Below are 21,793 nucleotides of genomic sequence, written 5' to 3'. Positions count from 1 at the left end.
ATTATATATATTCTATCACTGTTTTGTTTTCAACTTATTTATATATACCGTGACTTACAAAAATTTTAACTATTATTATAAAAATAAATAAATAATTTTATTTTAATTTTTAATAAAAATTAAATAATTTAATATATTTTAAAAAATTTAAATTATAAAATCTTAATGTTGTGAGATAAAATATATGCAATAATTTAATATTATAATTAAAAATACTTACTTTTATTTTAATTGGTTAATTCATTAAAAGATAATAATAAAATATTACATAAGTTTAATAATAAATTTATTAAATTCATGAAAAATGTTATTGAGTATAAATTATTAGGATAATATTAAGATATTACATGTTCAAATTCTAAAATTTTTATTATTATTTAAACTTAATTATTTTAATTATTTTTTATAAATTAAATTAAATTTAGATTATATATATATATATAATTCACAATTATTATAAAAGGTATAAAAACGGGCAATATAAATAATTATTTTATTTATTGAATTTAATATAAATTTTAACCTTTAGGAATTTAATTGTAAATATATAATATATAAAATCTACATTTATTTAAGTATATAATTAAAATTTAAATAGATAATAATTTTATTATTTAAATTAATTTAAAGTTAATAAATTTAAAATTTGTAAATATTTAAATTTATAAGTGGATGATAATTTTATAATTAAATTTAAATTTATAGTGAATGATAAATTAAGCAAATAATTATTTAATTATTTAAATTAATTTAATATTAATAAAAAATTTAAATTTTGAGTTACATATAAATACTAAAAATTTAAATATATTTGTCTAAAAAAATCAAATACAACTAATTTAATTATTTATTTTAACATATTATATGAAAATATAAAAATATTTTTATATTTTTGTTAATTTTACTTAATTTGAATATTTAAAAAAATATTTCATTTTATTAATTATGTGAAAATTTACAAATGTTTTTAAAATTTTAATATCATTAATTATAATTTACGTAAATATTTGTTTTAATTTATTTAATTTGAAATAATTATAAAAAATATAATTTTTTATTTATAAAAAATACTTTATATTGGACACACTTAAAAATTAAACATAATTTATAAATTTATAAATTTAATCTGATCCTAAGAATATTAAAATAAATTTGAAATATTTTAATTTAACTCACCTCAATCTCTTATTCATTTAAAAAATAATAATAAATTACACTGAAAATTTACGTTTTAAAATGAATTTAGTTCATTAAAAAAAATAATTTAGTTAAAAAAGATTTAAAAAAAAGGATAAAGTGAACACATCCCTCAACTACATGGACAATTATTTGTTTTCTCCATACGACATGCTGAGAAGCACAACGACATCGTTTCGATCTCATCGAATCAAACGATAACGGTCAAAGGATTTTGGTTCTCCGTCAGATTCCAAAAAACAGCATAGTGGTGGAGTATGAGCAGAAAAACCACCACCGCCACGACGACCACCACATTTCTCTTAGATCACAACTCTAATTTCTCTCTCTATCCCGAAAGGCCCCATATCAAACAGGTTAGTTCTCTCCTATTCGATAAATCTTCACTCTCAGATGAGCAGGCTAGGGTTTACTTTCTTTTTTTCCTTTTATCTCCTTGTCTTTATGCTCTGGATCTCTGTATCCTCTGATATTTTTCCACGCCAAAATCTAAAGGTACGGTGATCAGTATTCTGATTCGAATTGAAATTTCAATTTCATCTTCATATTTCCTTTGATCAAATCAGTTTCTGTTTTGCATCTGTGCTCATTATTGCTTGATTTATCAGCAAACAATAGCTTATGCTGGTAATATTTTCTATATGTATAGTTTAGATTATGGTTAAATAATATAAGCTTAGTTTTGGCTATGCAGTTATTTTTCGAACTTGAAATTTGAGTTTCGATTCTCTAATTTGTCAAACACTAACTCAGATAATTTGTCCTTTTGTTGTAGTGATACTGAGTTTTTACTGGTGTTGTCAATAGGACCTTAGGATTGGGCGTGGACCTTAAACAACATGGTGAGGTTTCATTGTGTTTGTAATTATTATTTTCTTGGAATTTCTCTTCTGAGTTTATCACAGTTGGTAAGCTGCTGATTTTCCTCCTTTATTCTACCGTAGAATTACCTTATTGGAGCTTTCAAGCCAGCGTGTAACATCTCCATCACGTTTAACGATGGGAAAACTCGTAAACAGGTAGCCTACCAATTTTTTCCTGGGCACTGTTGTTTTGTTTCATGTTAAGTAGCTAATTTAGTTTGCTGAACACAAATATTTTCCTTTGGAAAAAAAAAACACAAAACAAAGCTGAAAATTAATGCACTCACTGTGTAATAATGCTGTGCACTGCATGTATGAATTTGGGAGGAAAAAGAGGATTAACTTGTGGATTGTACTTAGAAAAAGTTGCAGTTGCTTTAAATAGACAGAATATTGTTGGCTGTAGAAATGGGTCTTGCTTGATAGTACTTCAGGCTGTTTATGAACATAATATGTTGACATGTCTAATGATGTTATTATCTTTATGTTTTGTACAGGTTCCAATGAAGAAGGAAAATGGTCAAACTGTTATGGTTCCACTTTTCCAAAGTCAAGAAAATATTGCTGGAAAGGTGCACTATTTGATAGTAGTATAATTCATTTTATAGGTTGATGATTGTGATAAAACAACTTATGAGTTCCCAAGTTGGTACTATTGACACGACACCTTGAACATTTTCCAATATTTTAGATTTCAGTAGACCCACTTCAAGGGAAGAAGGTTGAACACAATGGCATCAAAGTTGAGCTCCTTGGTCAAATTGGTGAGTTTTTGTTTGATTTCTCCACATGATGAATTTCTCACTAAAAGGATGGGATTATGGTGTATAGAGTGCCTTGCATTTTACTCTGATATGTATACTTTTGGGAGAATAGCTTGCTGAATGCTGATGGCTTGATTGTGAATGTTTCTTAACACATGCACCGGTTTTTCCTCCTGTTTTCTAGTTATGTGGACTAGATTGGAATTTATTAACAGAAAGAAGGGCCATACCAGCATAATAATTTTGAGGAGGCTATTCCAAATGAGTTAAAAGAAAAAGAAAAGATCAATGAAGTAAAGCTTCTAATTTCTTTGAATATCAACAAGAGAAACCTATAGAAAAAAATTCCTGTATCTAAAAACAAGTCAGAAAGGTAATCCATGCCATAAATTTTGGTCAAATAGAATTTGACATGGAAATAATCCTGGCATTCCTGTCTAGCAGCTCATCAAAATGACAAGAAGTTCAACATGTCATGGAGCTTTTTAGCTGTCTCTTGAAAACCCTAAGGTTTCTAAATTCTGATATAAATTTTTATGCAGCAGAAGGTTCATATCCTAACAATAATCTCTCTCGTTGTAACCTACCAGGCAAAGCTAATGCTTTTAAACAATTCCTAGAAAGTCATTTCATATTCTCTGAGCTGTTTAAGAAGAGGCAACAGTAAGACTTAATAACTTATTAGGTCACTTCATCTATAAAAGTGGCCGCACAAAGCCTCAACTTTGCTTGGTGCTTTAGCGTTCCAAATAAGATTTAGCTCAAATCAATTTAACTAATCCTTAATTTGACCTATTTGGTATTAGTTATTGGGATGAACCAAATCGATTAGTTCGAAATTATAGAACTTAATCGAAGTCTTCAGGTAACTGTTTTACTGATCAGTTTGCCTGCTCATTGATTATGTTTCTGCTTTACAAACGTGTCATAGACACTCAAACTAGAAAAAAAAAACTGTGGTTTCATAGTGTCTCTTGCATTTCCACCACTTAAAATTACCAGAAAAATCACAAGGACATAAAGCATGCAAAATAAAAATTACAGGTTCGAAATAGTAGTAAGAAACTGAAAACAAAATTGTTTTTCAGTATTTTACATCCTATACTTTCTGTCTATTTAGTTTTGAAAGAGAAATAAGAAACAAAAAGTGTCAGATTCTTTTACGTCCTATATTTTTTACCGAATTTAGGTGAGGCCTCAACCCAAAGACTTAATGGTTGAGCCTCAACGTAATTCATCTAAACCTCCAGTCTGGTTCGGATAACTAAATGCATCATTTTCCTTCATTCTACATGGTTTAGAATTAATTTTATGAAAAATCTAATTGCTAATCTTTCTTTACTACATCCCAAGTCATCTCAGGTGCCCTCAGCTTCATTGCTTCTTCTGCTTCATCCATTTTTCTTCACCTTCCGTTTCTAATAAATTCTTTCATGCCAACTACCCAAAATTTAACAAATTAAATTCTTTTGCATTTATAAAGCATTTAACTTGGCCGCTAGCATTTTTCTTTTTGCTCACCATAGCCATATTACTTCAACATGTAGCCCACCTTTCCCCAGTTTGAATCCATATGAGAGATTCTAAGGATTTTATATAGTTAAATTACAAATTGATCATATTCATGAATTATATATATATATATATATATATATATATTCATTTAAATTTGTGAGAATGGTTTTCAGTTTCACCAACAACACCATGTGCATCTAGTTGATCAAAAGCACCATAAGCAATTTAACTTTTATAGATTATCTGCATTCAACTTAAGAAGTTTTCTTTTAACTTTCAAAAGATTTTAAGACCATTGAGCTTTTGTGCAGTGAAAATTCATGAGCAATTTATGTCATTTTGCAGAGATGTACTTTGACAGAGGCAACTTCTATGACTTTACTTCCCTTGGTGAGTATACTATAGCTTTGCAATGATATATATATTATTTTTTTTCCATTTACCTTAGGAACTTTGGTTAATTTGCATTCTTTGAATCCTAGACTGGATTGGCCAATCATACGAAAGAACCTGACAACCTGTCAACTGACTTTTATTCTTACTTGGTTACTGTTTTAATTCCCCATTGAACCACGGGCTATCATTTCGGCCAAGTCAGTATGTAGCAAACCTTGTCAATAATTATATGGTTTCTATTTAACATGAAATGGATTGAGCATGGTTTTTATGGGCTTCAAGCTTGATCTATTATGTGCTGTCTGGTAGAGAAATGCAGAATAAGGCAGAGAGGCCTTATTTATGGCTATTTTTAAGTTTTGAAAACGCATGACTTTGGTTGGTTTCAGTAACTTAATCCCAAAAGCTACTTACTTTTCTCTGAAGTATCTAGGATTGTATTTTTTCCCTCTCCAAAGCAGTTGTACTATAATCTCTAACAAACACTAAATTGTTGAATTTGACTAATACAAGAGTAAATTGTTGAGTTTTAAAAATGGAAGGATGCATGTGTTAATTTGACATAACTAAGGCACGGAGAAGTAATTTACCCTATATATCAATATTTTTAAGAACAAATCTTAACTTGACTTTCCTTCCTTTCCTTTTTCATGTATGTATGTATTTTCTACTATCTTTACAATACTATTGATTTTTGCCCACTAAAAAAATGGCATTCTATACAGTTTCTTATGCATTAAATAAATCTCTTACTATATTTATTTTCTAGAACCAATCAAATTTAATAAAATGTTGAATTTGGCTCTTGGTTCTTATGTTTGTTCATGGTGGACAGTTGACCTCTTCCCTTTTTAGTTGTTTGACTAGATTGGCCTTTAAAAAATCAATTAATTGTTACCACTTGGATTTTACAAACAAAGTGGGTACCAAAACTAAACTAAAACCTTTGTTTGCTTTTGCTTATAGTTAATGATCATTGTCTTTCATCATTTTTCTTTTTAGAGGTGTAAAAATGTCATTTTTTTTTTGTAATTAGCTAGTGAATTGAAATGTTAATTTTACCTCCAATTGTGTTTTGAACTCAAACATTGGCTATGTTAAGGCTGTGCATTTTGCCAGTGATAAAAAATGGATTTGTTTTGGTCACGATTCTGGTTTCTCTTTCTTGCAGTACGTGAACTGGATGTTCCTGGAGAAATATATGAAAGAAAAACTTACCCATTTGAGTTTTCTACGGTAGAAATGCCTTATGAGACATATAATGGGGTGAATGTAAGGCTTAGGTATGCAATTATTCAGTTTTAATGATTTCAAGGTTAATATTTACTTATAACCTTTTGTTAAATAGTTCTAATTATGTTTTTGTGGACTAGTTACAGTTAGTTTGTTGCTTCAAATCAGTTGACATTTGATTCTGACAGTTCGATAGTACATAGAGCTAGTTTTAGATTGTTTCTAGAAGCATGATATATTGTGATAGTTGCTTTTATCATTATTATTGTTTATTAGGTCGGCATAGTATGATTTTGTTCTGGGTATTGCATGATTTTACTGTAAACACCTGCTTTCACTTATCGCTATAATCTGGGCCTGAAGTATATTACTGCAATCTTTTACTTTGTATGTTGCTTGTCAACAATTATGTCTCGACCATATTTATATCAAATGGATGGTTTGTTCTTTTGCTTAATTGATCATGTATCATCTCTAAGGTTTGGCCTTGTAAATGAAATCATAGTCCCTAACATTTCTTTCTATCATGCATAGGCATTGGCTGTAATGACCTACTGAAAGGAGTTCTATTATCTGTAATATAATTCTGTTTCTTAGTACATTGCAATTCATTAAGATTGATATGGTAAAAGGGAATTGCTGATGGTAGTGCCGAAACAAAAATAGAAATCATTAACTGTTTCACACGTTGCCTAAATTTGAAATCCTAGAATAATGAAGTTTTTTGAGATGAAAAGTTAAATACAATTCTGTAATAGACTACTCATATCACAGCAGTTTGTCATTTGCTCTTTAACAGGTATGTTTTGAAAGTGACCATCAGTCGAGGCTATGCTGGAAGCATCATTGAATATCAGGACTTTATGGTAATGTTTTTGCTCTTTATCTTCTCGCTTTCTCTCTCTCTCTCTCCCCCCTACTCGCAGTTATACCACAATGGTTGATGCTTATCAATTTCTGTAGCAGATGTTGGCTTGTCTTTTACACACATGATGTTTTGCTGATTTGTTCATAAGTTAATATACTAGTGCCTATGGAAGAGGGTAGTTCTTTGGAATTTGTAGTGCCATTCAGAATCATTACAGTTTTATGTAAAAAGAGCCCAACTGACCAAGAAAGCCTTGGCCTCTGTGCAAATTATCAAATTTAGCTATTCCTTTTAATTTATTAATTCTATTCAAAATCTTTAAGTTGGTTCCAATTTTATAAATCAGTTTTTTCCAATTCAAAAAAATATTTTTTTATTTCTGAATCAAATGAGGTTTTATTTTTAACTAACTTTAGCTTTACTTGAATCTTTTTCTCTTCTTCCTTGCTTCCTGCTACCACTTTTGTAGATCAAGGGACCAACAACCACTCTCTACCCAACCCATGAATTCACTGCAATCTTCAATAAGTTTCCGTTCATATTAAAATTCCCTGGAAACTGAATTCGCTAGCTTGCTGTCTCATTTCTCTCCCCACAAGGCTGAACTCCAACTCTGCCCTTCTGACCGCTATATGAACCTCAAATTTAACTTTGATGCTTTGAATCTCATCCAAGCAGGCCTCACTCTCCCTGGCTCCAACAGGAATCTCCTCAACCTTGTCTCTGCGAAGTGCAAATCAATCTCTGCAGCAATGAAGATATTGCTGAGGATTTCACATGATGAAGTATGAAATGGGAGAGTTGTATGAATTATGGAAGAAGAAGTGGCAGGGTGTTCTCATGAGCAGCATCTGGATCTTGACTAAGTAGACTATGCAATTAGCAAAATGTCTAGAACACCTAAGAATGTCTCATGGGGTTGAGAGAATGTAAAATTGTAAATGCCCTCAGGAATAAGAGCCTCAACAATTGTGAAATCTTTGTGATACTTTTCCTTTGCTCGCAGAAATGATATTATTTTTGTCTGAGATGTTTCTCTGTTCACACATTCTGGAGCAGGCAATCATTGGTGTATTGATGGTTTTGTAGTCTGGTCTTTCATTAAATTTTTGCTTTGGAGATGTTGGATAATTGAATTTTGGTTACTTGTAGGGTGATTTTAACTATAAAAAATTAATATTTTATTTGATAAAATGATAAAGTAACATTTTTTTGAGCAATTTGAAGTTGATTGCTAAATTTGAAATCAATCCTAAAGGCTGAGGGTAGTTATGTTAGAAAAACGATCGGATAAAATTGATAATTCACACAGAAGTCTGTGTTCTTTTAATTAATTAGTAAAAAAAAATCCATGTCAATGATGTCATATAAGTAGCCACTTTGTGTGCATATATGATCAAATAGTGCAGTAATTTTCTTTCTCATCCTGTTCTGCTGTCACTAAGGAGCATGTCTTCTAATACATTGCTGTTATGTTTCAGGTTCGCAACTATTCTCCACCTCCATCAATCAACAATAGCATCAAGGTAAGTGCAGTATTTTTTACATTTTTATTTGAACCTGGGTTGTGGGTTGTGGCATCATTTCTCAAGTTGCCATTCTAGTTGGACTGTTTCTGAAAATTAAGAAGCAACAAAATGGTATGATAGGTCCTTTGAAGACATTCTTACCCATCCTCTTGGAAACTCAGTCACTCTCTACTATAACCACTGATCCTTCTACCACAAAGTGGATTTTAGAAGCTTGAAGTATCCATTTCTTATTGTCATGGAGTTTCGATCAGTACTATCATTGAAGAATATTTTCGAACTTAGAGGTTCAGAGTCCAAACCGGAAAAAGAAGTTCTAAGCATGAGAACTTGTTAAATTGAAGTTGATTGAGGAAATTATAAGGGTCCCAAGGGGAAAGGGGGAAAAAAATTGTTTTTCTTCAATTTTGATTAGTTGGGTAAGATTGTAACCAGTTTCTTATATTAAGATAAAAATACCAACATTGAAAGATTTGTCTAAGTTTGAAGTGAACAGATTTTATGCTTTTCCTCAATCATTGCCACTATAAAGTTGTAGTGGTAAATATACAGGAAATACTAAGATGTTTGATTAAATTAATCAAATTTTGATTTGTCAATCAGCTATATTTGTAAAAGCATTCCACTAGCTGTGTTGAGTGTGGTCTGATTTAATCTGCGTCTTTGAAACTGTTTCTGATTCCCTATTTAAAAACCTTTGGAATGGAGTCATGACTTTGAAATACCATGTTCAAGTAGAGTTGCAAAAAAAAAAAAAAGGAAAATAGCTATATCAGAGGAAAAAAAAGCAAAGTTAAAAAGAAAAAAAAGTTTACCCTATTAAAGTGACAGATTCCCATTTAATGCATTGATTGTTGATCTTTGTTTTAATCTAATTAATTATGCAGATGGAAGTTGGAATTGAAGATTGCCTACACATTGAGTTTGAGTACAACAAAAGCAAGTAAGTCTATTAGTGAGTAGGGCCAGTAGGCTTTTGACCAAGCTCCTTATGATCTTTTATGCTGTTAAGTAAGCACCAGTATCCATTCAGTGGCTTTTTAAGATTTGTAATCCAAAAGTAATGGGTCTTCTTTTTTGGATTCTGCTGGAGTTACAGCTGCTCATGCTATCCAATGTGTATAGGGTGTGTCATACTCTACCTTGGTTTGGGAAGTGCATGACCACAATTCTGTGGTGTGTAGCTTAGGAAGGGTACATCTTTTCTGCAGCTCATTGGAAATTAAACTGTATAGGTACCATCTCAAAGATGTGATCATTGGCAAGATATACTTTCTTCTTGTGAGAATCAAGATAAAGAATATGGATCTTGAGATAAGGCGCCGAGAATCAACAGGTGCAGGTGCCAATACACATGTTGAAACAGAGACACTTGCAAAATTTGAGTTGATGGATGGAGCTCCTGTCAGAGGTAAGTTTGGTATTCCTATTGACATTTATTGAATAACCTAACCAGTAGGACTGCAAAGACAGGATTGTCATATGACACCAAAACTACAATTGTATATGCAAAATGAAGAAATACATTCATTATATTATGTTGGAAGCCCTTAATTAGTTTATACAGATCTGAAGATGGTACATGTCCCAAGTTTCAAATAAATTTTGATCATTTTTAATTTGACTAGGCTGGGCGCACACATTGAATCATAGATGCTATGCATCATTGATTTCCATAGCCTGCAAATGCAGCAGTCTTACTAGCATTTGCTTGTTGTCACAGGTGAATCAATTCCAATCAGACTCTTTCTTAGCCCTTACGAGTTGACACCAACACATCGCAACATTAACAACAAATTCAGTGTGAAGTATTATTTGAACCTTGTCCTGGTTGATGAAGAGGATCGACGCTACTTTAAGCAGCAAGAAATTACAATATACAGGTTGCAGGAAAATTCTTGATTAAGCATATCATGCTTGAAATTGGTGTTTCACCCATGAGAAGAGTCTAGAACATAACTGCATTGTGACACATTGTAAAGTCTTAAAAGTTATGATTTAAATCTTGGATTGGTCTCGAATGACATTGTATACTTGCAGAGTCATTGCTCGACTGTACGACTGCATAAATTATGTAAATGGGCAAAATTTGGGTTGTGAAAGATCTGGATTTTCATTTATGAAATGGCTGATATTATGACTTTGCGATTGCTGCTTAAGCCTGCTCTCCCAGCACGGCTGTGACTTGTTTTCAGCTTTAAGACATGATTAGGAACAGTTTTTCATGTGTTTATTTTCCAGTTGGTATTTTTCATGTTGTCTTGGTTTTTGTCCCCGAAATGTAGTGATCTTTTGGTACTGGTTAAGAGTTGAGTAATGCAACTCAGTTGCCATATGGTGCTTCTTGCCTGCATTGTATCTTAGAAATAGAAAGAAAAAACAAAAAAGAAAAGGAAGCTGTAGATATTTTCTTTATTTTCTTTCGCATCTTTCTGCTAATATATGCTGCTGATTTAAAAAAAATGCAATATGTGGAATCTAGACCTGGCTAGCGGGGCCGGTTGGTCTAGTTTTGAGCCTGCGACCAGAAGGATTTTTCGCTTGTAATTTGGTTTTGGTTGGTTTAAAACCGGTTGGTCTAGTTTTGAGCCTTATTACCAGAAGGATTTTTCACTTGTGATTTGGTTTTGGTTGGTTTAAAACTGGATTTTTGGCTTGTAATTTGGTTTTGGTTGGTTTAAAACCGGTTGGTCTAGTTTTGAGCCTACGACCAGAAGGATTTTTCGCTTGTAATTTGGTTTTGGTTGGTTTAATTTAATTTACTCTAATCAATCTTATAGTAGTTTTGTTTTGGTTGGTTTAATTTAATTTAATCTAATCAATTTTATAGTAGTTTTGTTTTGAAAAAAAAAAAAATACTTGGATCAAAGTAGTAGAGGAAATGGGTGTGATTTTAATTTGAATATTTAAAAATTTGCATAATTTCGCAAAAAAAAAAAAAAAAAAGAAAATTGCAGGCTGAATTAAATTAACTAGGATTTTAATACAAATTAATATAACATCATAATCATATCGAGAGCATAAGTAATTTTCCTTTTTAAATTTATTAGTTTTTTATATACCTCGTATTTAAAAATAAAATTCATTATTTACAAGGATAAGTTAACTTGTATCAAAATGAGTAAAGATAATTAATAATAATAATATAACATTTAACACTTTAATTATATTAATTAAATCATGTATAAATAACTATAGCTCTATGAGATGTAAGGAATAATATTATATAACAAAACAAAATGACATTTTTTGCTTCCTCAAATTGCAATTAATTATAGATATGTTTACTATAAATTTGATTTGATGTATTTAATATGAATTTAACGTTACATTAAAAATATATCATTAAATTAAATATTTACATTTAAATTTTTATTTTTATTATATATAATTTAAGTCCTAAATATAAAAAATCTAATATATTTTATTATTTCATAATTTAATCTAAAATTTTAGAAAGTTGATAAAATTTATAAATTTATAAATTTTATTACAATTATATCCAAAATTCATAATAATTTGACAGGATAATATAGATTATTTTATTATATTTATATGCTATATAAATAAATATTATTAATTAAAAATTAAAATTTTTTTTAAATAATTTTATAATTTAATTCAAAATTTTAAAATAAATGTAATTCAACTAAAAAAGTAAATGCCAAGGTAAAAAATCATAATTTTAATTTTTTTTATTTGCTATTAATTTTAAAAATAAATTACAATAAATTTTTTATTTATTTATTTTTTATTTTTTAAATATTTTATTAAATATTCATCATAATAAATTTCACTTTATAATAATATAAAAGCTTATATTAATATAATAAAAAATAAAATTTATGATCTTATTATTTATAATTGTGTATTGAGACATTATATTAAGATTAAACATAATTAAAATTTAAAAAAATTAAAAAAGTATAACTAAAATATAAAAAAAATCATATTATAATTTCTTATACAAAATAAATAGAAATAAAATATAATAATAGAATTTTAAAAATTTAATAGTTAAGAAAGATAATTTTAACTTAAATTATATTAATTTTTAAAACTTTAAATTAAATTATAAAATAATTAAAAATTAAAATTTTTTATTATTAATGATATTTATTACATAGCATATAAATACAATAAAAAAATCCACATCAACAAGACACACACTCTTTCGGTGCAAAATTTAATATTAACTTTTTAAAGTTGTAGATTAAATTGAAAATCAGTGAAAAATTTTAGATTTTTCCGTGCAAATAGTTCTATAATTTAATTATTTTATATATAAGTATTTATTAATTATGATTAAACTTATGTTTATATTCACTCCTTTCCTTTCCTTTCCTTTCCTTTCCTTTCAACTGTGTATCTGGCGGTAACCGAGGGAAAGAAAGTCCTATAATCACTGCACTCTGAGCAGAGAAATGTTGGCGGTGCGAGCGCGAGGCTTAGGCCATAACCTCAGGCTCTCCATTTTCTACAAACATCATCCCTTAATAACAGTTTCTTCAGCAAAGCGAGTGGGCACTCACGATGGCACTTTCCACTGTGACGAAGCTCTCGCCTGCTTCATCCTTCGCCTCACCAATGCTTTCTCAAATGCTCAAATCGTCCGCACAAGAGACTCCCAGGTTTTCTTTTCTCTTTCTGTTTTCGTTCATTAGAAGACGTTCCATTTTCTCATTCTTGCTGCTTTTTTTTTTCCAATTTTTTATGTAATTTTGTTAGAAATTTCTTTTAGGTGCTGCACTCTCTTGATGCGGTGCTTGATGTTGGAGGCGTGTATGAACCAAGTCGAAATCGTTTTGATCATCACCAGAATCGATTTGACCAGGTGTTTGGCCATGGCTTCACCACTAAACTTAGCTCTGCTGGCCTCGTCTATAAGGTGATTGACTCTATTCCGCTCTTATGTAACCAAAGAACGCAAGCAATTTTTTTTAAAGGAAAGAAAAGAAGTTTTTTTTTTTTTTTTTTGGGTTATATACAAACTTTTATTTGTAAAGTAAACCTGGCCTGGAAAATGAAAAACGGGTTGATATCTTATAGTTTACTGTGTACTTCTCCAGAGTCCAAAAAGAGAAAAATCCTCGAAATAGCTTGATTAATTTATTTCTCTTTTTCATTTTTCAAATTTTGAGCAGGTTCACAAGTAGTATTTAGTGTTGCAATGAAACTTAAATGTTACAGCTTGGCAATGGAAGTAAAAAGGTTGATTGCTTTCGTTGTGTTGGCAATTTGTACTTGTGTCACTATTAAGTTTGTTTTCTGTAGAGTGGTGAGTCAGAACTTAAAAGTATGTCAATGTTGTGTATTTCTTGCAATCTAATGAATCCTTGTTCCCGTTCAGCATTATGGGTTGGAGATAATTGCAAAAGAGCTTCAGCTGGATGAGGAACACTCAGATGTGCATCGGTTATTTCTAGCAGTCTATAAAAACTTTGTGGAGGTAGCAGATGACGTATATTGTCATTATTTTCTGAACTGCACAATTTCGAATATTTTTTGTTCCTCCAGTATGGACAAAATAAATGATGAAGAATCTTTTTTTGGGGGGGGGTTCATGTTCCAAACGTGTCTCCGTATATCTTATATTTGTGACAAAGTCATTCACATAAGATGAACAGAGGGAGAAGGGTTGATCAATCTGTGATTGTTGGGCCTCAGGTTGCTGGAAAATTGTGGGTATAAAGATTGGTAACGGCGACTGTAAAGCTGTAGGTTGTGCTGAATGCAGTTATGTTGTTATTCATATTTATTGCATAAGATCTAATGTATATCATGTTTGAATTCAAAAAATTTTTAATCCTTTTTCTTTTGGAGATAAATAATATCTGAAAGTTTCATAATAATTTAGAATGCCCTTAAAAACAAGAGAAAAGAACTGAAAAAAGCTGCAAGCCTCTAATACTATGATTTAGGACTATTAGTTTCTATCTGTGTTTCCTGGCTTTACAGTGTTAAAGCAGCAATAACCTTCAGTTAATTCTCTATTGCTTTTCTAAGAGAATGGTCAGTTTTTTTAGTAATTCACATCAGCCATTCAAGTACAGGGAAATGAATTAAATGATCATTCTGCAATCTGTTAAAGATATACAGCGAAAATGGAAATCAGAATTTTATGGCTAAATGTGTTTAGGTGGAGGTGGAATTTTTTCAGAAACACTTCGTGATGGGATTGGAAATTATCCCTTTCTCAAGGTTTAAAGGTGTATTAGAGATGGATATTTGACAAACTCAAAAGATGGGAAGCACAATGTAAAAGAATTAAGTTCTCAACCATTTGTTTTAATGGGGAATTTTGCCTGTTTATGCCAGTTTACATGCTACCTGAAATTGCTGAAATAAAAGTTTGACTCTAGATTTTAGCCATAATAATGCTCAAAATTTTCTCAGCTTCTTACGGCTTGAATAGCATAGGTCAACAGTTTTAATTGATTAAAGACTTCCAAAATGTGTGGCATTTTAAATTGTGTAATCCATCCCCATATTCATGCTGTTCATGCTTACATGCTCGTATGCTCTTGCTGTTTTTTTTTTTTAATTTAATTTTATTTGTCTTCATAGCTGACAGGGCAATGCATGTATTGGAAAGTCTAATTTGAAATTTTGTTTGTTATCATACATGTTTACCTAATTTTCTTCAAATTTTTACTTGCTGTATCAGGCAGTTGATGCTATTGATAATGGAATTAGTCAATATGACTCAAATCAACCTCCAAGGTATGTGAATAATACAAGTTTATCATCTAGAGTGGGAAGATTAAATCTGGACTGGGTAGATTCCGATCAGTCTTCAGAGAGAGAGGATGAAGCCTTTAAACATGCAATGGAACTTGCTGGCCATGAATTTTTGGAGGTTTGATATTTTACAATGTGCTATATTTACTTTCTTTATGCTTTGTCAACTCCCAATCCTACTTGCCAGTTGATCATGAGCATACAGCACTGATTATATGAATGTGTCAAACCCGTGTTAATGAAATCTTCTTAATAATGATGTCACAGAGTATTCATTTCCATGCAAACTCATGGTTACCTGCTCGGTCAATTGTGATGGAATGTCTTGCATCAAGAGAAGATTTTGACCACAGTGGAGAGATTATGGTGCTGACTAAATCTTGCCCTGTAAGGGAGCTTCTTTGATAGCCTTATTATGTGTCTGTGTTAACACATATCTTGACCGGCTAATACTTTACATATCCAACATATTGTAGCTGAGCCTCTGTCCCAATATAATTACATAGCATAGGTGTCCCATGGCCAAATTTTCTTTGGAAGAGAAGAGAAGAGAAGCGAAAAAATAAAACTTGGATTTTGACTTTTGTATATTTAATATAAATTAGACATGACATAACATATAGCTCAAATGTAGGCTTTTTAATTGTTTCCTAGTCATTGATTAGAAGTTTAATTGCATTGAATCTTTCTGACAGTGGAAGCTCCATATATTTGAGCTTGAGGAAGAAATGAAGATTGATCCTTCAATCAAATATGTTATTTACCAGGTACCCGTCCTCCACTTTTATCTTTTTGTTGCCATCACATGCAAGTGAGGCCACTTGTGAATAAAGCGCCACTTAATGTACTCATTGAGGCCCACTTAATGCTGAGGCTTTTAAACCACCATTATTGGAGACTCAATTGGCAGTGTTCCTCTGCAATAGGGAGAGGTGCTGATTTTTGTTATGCGTGAGTCATGGCTATCTTCTGTCCTTCTCAACATGTTTTGTTTTGAAAACTTTTACTATCTGCAGGATGATAGGAGTGAAAATTGGCGACTACAGGCAGTTGCAGTCTCACCTGATAAATTTGAGAGTAGGAAACCTCTACCGCTTGCTTGGAGAGGTTTAGACAATGATGAACTCTCTGAGGTTACTGGGATACCTGGCTGTGTTTTTGTCCATATGAGTGGATTCATTGGTGGAAATCGAAGTTATGAAGGTGCTCTTGCTATGGCAAGAGCTGCTTTAAAGGTTTAAAGTGTATAGCAGTCATTATCATTGCAAGATAGTACTGCTACATTAACAATCTGGATGCGTTAAATGCTGTGCCTCTAAGACCACCTATAATGATTTTGGTTTTCCCCTTGGACCTTCTTGCTCTTTCCAAAGATGATTGCATGGGCAATTTGGTGGGAACATTGGCAGATCTGTCTCATGTAAATCTTCTACAGAAGCTGTGGCCCGTGTGCAATGTCGCTCCTTACATTTTTTTTTTCGAAGAGATACTCTGTTGATCTTGTTTATTGATAGATTTCTAGAGCGTTTGAGGTAATAATTATTGCACCTTTTGTAAGAAATTGCTAGAAGTATAATTTATCCACTTCTCTTGCTATATTCAAATTCCTTGCAATGGACAAGTTCCAAAAGAAGATCATGGAGTCGATAGTTGAACTCTTCCATTTTATGTCTGGTTATTATGTTTCACTCATTCATTGGAATAATGCTTATGGTTTCAATAATTATTTCACATGCACTCCAATTCTATTTAGATAAAAATTTACTTCTCAAATTTTACAAGTCTATGAGAGACTAGCCTCTCAAGAGAATCAAAACTCGGTCTTGATCCAAAGATTGCGTCAAATCTATGGACCAACATTGAGTCCATACTCAGTACACTAATCATCTTTAGTGGGGGAAAAACTCGAGACTGTGGAGGAATCATCTTTAAAATTGATGATGCTTTACTCTTCTGAAACTGCAGGCAACCCCTCTTTAAACCATGTGTAAAGACCTCCTTCTAAGTGGAAGACATTTGTGTATCCATTGAGAACTAAAAGGTAGGCTGCTATCAGTGACCTGCAAGAAGTAGAAAGGTAAAGTCTTTTTATATCTTAAAGGGTCAAGGCATTTAGCATCTAAGAGAACATGTTGTGTTACTGAAGTCATTTTTAGAACTGCGAGATTATGAGTTTGAAAACGAATAGAAGTAGAAGTACCTTGATTGTTGACCTTCAGGTAGATTTTGGGATGGTTTCATTGTACCCCCAGATGAGCAAGCAACTATTATCTTTGCATTCTTATCTATTTTTGATTCTACAACTGCAAGCATACAGTAAACCATTGCTTAGTACTAAATATTCATTGAAAGGTTTTTTTTCTTTCAGCAAATTAGAAGCATACTCTCTAGAAAATCCGGGTTTTCTTCTGTTCCTGCAAAGATGCCAAAAAATGCAAATGCAGCTCTCCTTGCAATGTCCCATGCTGTCCACTCCTTTATAAGCCTATATATTTGCACATTTATAGCACCTGGTGGATGAGCCTGCAGCACAGCAGAACACACATACAAGCACACACATATATCTCTCTCTATGTTTATAGCGACTGAAGGTATTTTTGCTGCAATGGGATGTGAAAGTTGCTAAAGCATATGATCTGAAGTCACAAGATTGTCGACCAGTTTTAACTCAGTGGTATTGAAGTCATCTCTGGACAAACAGACTAACCTCTTTGAATTCTGCTTCAGGCCGGACGTCGAGAATCACAAAATTATTTTCTTTCTGAAGGCGCAGAGCTTCCTTTACATCTACACTCCTTACCTTTTTCTGCAGTAGAAGCTCTCTCTTAACCTTCCATTCTTCTTCGGCTAATCCCTCCAAAGGAAGGATATGCAATTAAGTTCAGAAATGCCATGGGAAGTCTCTTTAAACCAGAGTTGAGTTGCTCAAGTTAAATTAAATTAATTACCTGGTGTCTTTGCAGGTTTTGTTGCTGCACTCAGGACTCTCAGGCTCCTTGAAACTGTCTGGGAGGATGATCTCCTCCTAACAGACCCTTTTGATCTGATAGTGGACAAAGATGAACTCAGGTCTTGAACAGATTTGGAAGAGAAAATTAATGGGGATGACTGAAAATTTGGATATAAGGAGGAAGAAGAAGATGAAGAAGAGAGTGTACTGATTGCAGCCATTTTTATTTCTGTTCTGGAAAATCTTAAATCAGAGAAATTAGAATTAGCTTGGAGTTTCTTTTCCAGTTAAAAAGAAATGGAAGAATGCCAGGAAAATATTGAGAGCTTCTTGCAGAGGATATGAGTGGGACATAGCCATTGGAGATTTTCATCTCTTACAAAAATCTAAACTTGTGGTTCATGTTCATGAGGGCGTCTTTACATCTGGATTGTGGATATTGAAAGGGGTCAGGTCATTTTGTTTTTCTCTTGTTCTGCAGCATAAAGAATTAGTGTAATATAGAAAAAAAAAGAAGAGAATTTTATTATAGGCCTAGTTTTTTTTTTAAGCAATAGATTTTTAGAGAGGGGAGGATGAAAATCAGAGAATTTCCAAACATAAAATCATTACTTATTATTAACAAATTAACTTTATTTATTTTGAAATTATTAGAATTTAAACATATCAATTTTATTTTTAAATCAATTATAATATTTTTAAATAATAAGTTATAATAAATTTTAAATTTAAATTTATTATAAAAAATATAGTATATATTTTAGGCTTACTTTTAATTTTAGATACTTAAATTTTTAAGATTTGTAACAATTTATCTATAAGTTTAAATTGATTTTGATTAGAATTTGACCGATTTTGATTGGAATTTGAAAATGTGATGTGATTTTTTTTTTGAATTTTTTTTTATAATTTTATATTTATATATTAACTTTTAAAATTTATCTTTCAGCATAAAGAATTAGGGCAATTTAGAGAAAAATAAAATTTTATTATAGGCCTAGTTTTTGTTTTTTTAATAATCAATCGATTTTTAAAGAGAAAAGAGGGGTAAATCGAATCCAACCATGAAAATCAGAGAATTTCTAAATATAAAATCATTATTTATTATTAACAAATTAAATTTGGTTATTTTGAAATTATTAGAATTTAAACATATAAAATTTATTTTTAAATAATAAATTATAATAAATATACGATATTTTTTTATAATTAATTATAATAATAGAGGTTATTTGTCAAATGATTCATTACAAATACAACGAGTAGTTTTGACCCTTCCTTTTTTCTACTTCAGTTTTTTTCTACCTGTTGCACGATGTTGAGGATCGTTTGATTTACGGCTGGTCAAAGGTTCGGTTTTCATTAAGTCTTAGAGTTGAATATTAGTGTCAAAATTATAAAATTAATTCATTGTTTTCTAGTGGGAAAAAACAATTTTTTTTTACTTTTAAAATTATTAATAACCTTTTATATGAAAAATCTATTTTAAATATCCATCTAGTTTTTCCGCTATGTAAAATTAATTGCATTTAATACTTAACGAGCAAATGATATTCTGAAATATAGAAAATAGGGTTTAGAGTGTGAGTATAAACTTAGTTTAGTAAAATAGTATTTCTTCTTTTATTTTTATTTTTTTGTCCTCTAGTAATTGATAACCGTCATCCTATTATAGTGTGTCACTTGTTCCTTTCACTCAGATTCGTACGTACATCCGTACGTACGAACGTATTAACATACATTTTTTTGTCAAATAGCTATTTAATTTCTTCGCGCGCATGCTGATGGGGCTGCGAGGTAGCTGGGTCTACCCTCCTACTTCCTATCACATTAACGAGTTAGGTTATCATTTAGTGAATCCGAGTATGGATCAATCCGGTTTGCTTTAGTCATGAGGAGTGTGCAGTATTGGGATGATCTGCTCTGAGAGATCTAATAGACTTTAAGGCTATAATTTTCTCTAGAGTCCGATCTCACTCTGAATATAAAAAAATCCGACAATCATCATTGAGTATAAATGAACACACCAAACTCATCTAGAAAAGAAAATTATTATTGTATACTTGAAAATAAATAACAAATAAATTCAATGACATTACCAAACCAGAACATAAAATCATCAAAATATAGAGATAAAATACCACCTAAACCAACCCTAACTCATAGTCCCTTACAATCAAACCAACAACTAGCTCAAAAATGACTTGAGTAGCGGATAAGACCAACACCATATGAAGAGAGACGATGTGATAGAGTTGAAAGGAGTCTTTTCTTATTGTATAGAAATAAAACACTATCTACTAAAAAATAAATAAAAATATTAAAATTTTATCTCACTAAATAGCAATAAAAATCGATTCAATTCTCAACTAATATTAAATAGATCTAAAAAATCATAATTAAATTCATAAAATTATACATATTTAAATGGAGAAAATACGCTACGACCAATCGTCTTTCGTACCGGTTAATAAAAATAAAGCTTTAACCTTTTCCTCACTGTAGCGTTTTATATAAATAAAAAAATTCATTTAGTGAGTAATAACAATTAGGTTATTGTTTGTTAGAGAAAAGATTAGGAAAGCAAAATTTTTCAAATTAAACTCATTTTGAAGTTAATTTAGATAATTTTCCTTCAAATTATTAAAAGAAAAACCTTAAATTTGTCCCCAGATTTTATTTGTAGTTCTCTTTTACCTCATCAAACTTCTGGTTTTGTACCTAAAAAATAATAATAATAATTTTTGCTTAAATTTCTTCATTAATGTCCCCACGTTGACATCATGGGACAAGCTCCACACAAACCGACAAATGGGCCCACGGGATGCACCAACAGTATTTAAGACGTGCCATATTGGAGTCGGGCACTATACCTCTCCCGCGGAACCACCGACACTGACAACTAGACCACTTTTTTAATCAAACAATCTAGATCTTGACACGTGTCACATTGCCTAATGATTTTGACATTACAAAACAAAACAATGATCGAAACCGCGTTATTCCTTCAATAGTCCAGATCTCCTACAATTCTCCCGCTGCTCATGCTTGTACCTCTATTCTTATTTAATATTTTTTTTTTAAAAAAAATATATTTAGTAAAATGGTATACAAAAATTTAAATATAAAATTAACTAATATATATAATTAATTTATAAATTTAAATATAAATATTTTATTATATAAAAATTTAAGCGAATGACAATTCCGTGAGTTCAAATTAAAATCGAATCCAACTGAATAAATTAAAAATTAAAATTTTAATATTTATAAAAATCAATTGAATCGATTTTAATTAGAAATCGAATCGAATTGAATTAATTTGATCGGTTTAAATTTTTAATAAATTTTTATTTTTTATTCTTTATTTTTAATATTTTAGAATTTAATTAAAATATTTTAATTTTTTAAAAATAATATACTATTATTATTAAATAATTCAATTTAATTTTTTTTATTAAAATTAAACTTAATTAATATAATTAAAATATTTAAAATTAAATTAAATTAAAATAAATAAAAAATTAAAATAAAATTTTAAATTAATTCAATTTAACCGATTTATTTTTATTTAAACCGAATCAGGTTACTCAAATAACAGCTGGTTAGATTTCAAAGTCAAGCGTACATCTGCCCACTATGTTTCCACTCTCCAAGTTCCATTTATTTATTTTTTCCTTTTTCTTTTCAAAGCGTGTGAATATAAAAATAAATAATACGTTTGATTTTATAAATAG

At 30.6% G+C, this 21,793-nt stretch overlaps 3 protein-coding genes across 5 annotated transcripts; 2 read left to right on the top strand and 1 right to left on the bottom strand.

Moving 5' to 3' along the window:
* The first annotated feature begins 1,411 nt into the window (after positions 1 to 1,411).
* Positions 1,412 to 10,508, top strand: LOC110626024 (vacuolar protein sorting-associated protein 26A). 3 transcript variants are annotated; one of them, XM_021771754.2, is made up of 12 exons: positions 1,412 to 1,553; positions 1,973 to 2,039; positions 2,142 to 2,216; positions 2,558 to 2,632; positions 2,752 to 2,824; positions 4,685 to 4,729; positions 5,907 to 6,018; positions 6,768 to 6,834; positions 8,318 to 8,362; positions 9,253 to 9,308; positions 9,601 to 9,776; positions 10,089 to 10,508. In XM_021771754.2, exons 2-12 carry the CDS (start codon positions 2,037 to 2,039, stop codon positions 10,265 to 10,267), a joined length of 906 nt encoding a protein of 301 aa, XP_021627446.1. In that variant the 5' UTR covers positions 1,412 to 1,553; positions 1,973 to 2,036; the 3' UTR covers positions 10,268 to 10,508. The 3 variants fall into 3 exon arrangements, with proteins under 3 accessions (XP_021627446.1, XP_021627462.1, XP_021627454.1); XM_021771770.2 differs by having other exon boundaries at positions 1,432 to 1,553; positions 2,005 to 2,039; XM_021771762.2 differs by having other exon boundaries at positions 1,550 to 1,692.
* A 2,190-nt stretch (positions 10,509 to 12,698) lies between these two features.
* Positions 12,699 to 16,700, top strand: LOC110605387 (MYG1 exonuclease-like). The gene is made up of 7 exons (XM_043954595.1): positions 12,699 to 12,996; positions 13,107 to 13,253; positions 13,716 to 13,814; positions 15,033 to 15,224; positions 15,374 to 15,493; positions 15,802 to 15,873; positions 16,123 to 16,700. The coding sequence occupies exons 1-7, from the start codon at positions 12,790 to 12,792 to the stop codon at positions 16,345 to 16,347; spliced, it is 1,062 nt and encodes a 353-aa protein (XP_043810530.1). The 5' UTR covers positions 12,699 to 12,789; the 3' UTR covers positions 16,348 to 16,700.
* A 132-nt stretch (positions 16,701 to 16,832) lies between these two features.
* On the bottom strand, positions 16,833 to 18,423 carry LOC110618315 (rhodanese-like domain-containing protein 14, chloroplastic). Its single transcript, XM_021761474.2, has 5 exons — positions 18,055 to 18,423; positions 17,814 to 17,953; positions 17,491 to 17,629; positions 17,307 to 17,409; positions 16,833 to 17,166 (listed from the first exon to the last, which is right to left on the bottom strand). The coding sequence occupies exons 1-5, from the start codon at positions 18,275 to 18,277 to the stop codon at positions 17,052 to 17,054; spliced, it is 720 nt and encodes a 239-aa protein (XP_021617166.1). The 5' UTR covers positions 18,278 to 18,423; the 3' UTR covers positions 16,833 to 17,051.
* Between the last annotated feature and the right edge of the window lie 3,370 nt (positions 18,424 to 21,793).

Source organism: Manihot esculenta, chromosome 1 (assembly GCF_001659605.2).
Source record: "Manihot esculenta cultivar AM560-2 chromosome 1, M.esculenta_v8, whole genome shotgun sequence".
Classification (NCBI taxonomy): domain Eukaryota; kingdom Viridiplantae; phylum Streptophyta; class Magnoliopsida; order Malpighiales; family Euphorbiaceae; genus Manihot; species Manihot esculenta.
The sequence above is the reverse complement of the archived record's forward strand: the minus strand, read 5'-3'. Positions and strand labels throughout refer to the sequence as shown.

Excerpts from the sequence above, each read along its gene's own strand:
- LOC110626024 (XM_021771754.2), top strand. Across the intron at positions 2,217-2,557 it reads ATGGGAAAACTCGTAAACAG|GTTCCAATGAAGAAGGAAAA; the intron begins GTAGCCTACCAA and ends TGTTTTGTACAG. Across the intron at positions 6,019-6,767 it reads GGGGTGAATGTAAGGCTTAG|GTATGTTTTGAAAGTGACCA; the intron begins GTATGCAATTAT and ends GCTCTTTAACAG.
- LOC110605387 (XM_043954595.1), top strand. The coding sequence starts at position 12,790 with ATGTTGGCGGTGCGAGCGCGAGGCTTAGGCCATAACCTCAGGCTCTCC. Across the intron at positions 12,997-13,106 it reads TCCGCACAAGAGACTCCCAG|GTGCTGCACTCTCTTGATGC; the intron begins GTTTTCTTTTCT and ends AATTTCTTTTAG. Across the intron at positions 13,815-15,032 it reads TCTATAAAAACTTTGTGGAG|GCAGTTGATGCTATTGATAA; the intron begins GTAGCAGATGAC and ends TTGCTGTATCAG.
- LOC110618315 (XM_021761474.2), bottom strand. The coding sequence starts at position 18,277 with ATGGCTGCAATCAGTACACTCTCTTCTTCATCTTCTTCTTCCTCCTTA. Across the intron at positions 17,954-18,054 it reads AAAACCTGCAAAGACACCAG|CCGAAGAAGAATGGAAGGTT; the intron begins GTAATTAATTTA and ends TGGAGGGATTAG. Across the intron at positions 17,410-17,490 it reads AAACCCGGATTTTCTAGAGA|TTGTAGAATCAAAAATAGAT; the intron begins GTATGCTTCTAA and ends GTATGCTTGCAG.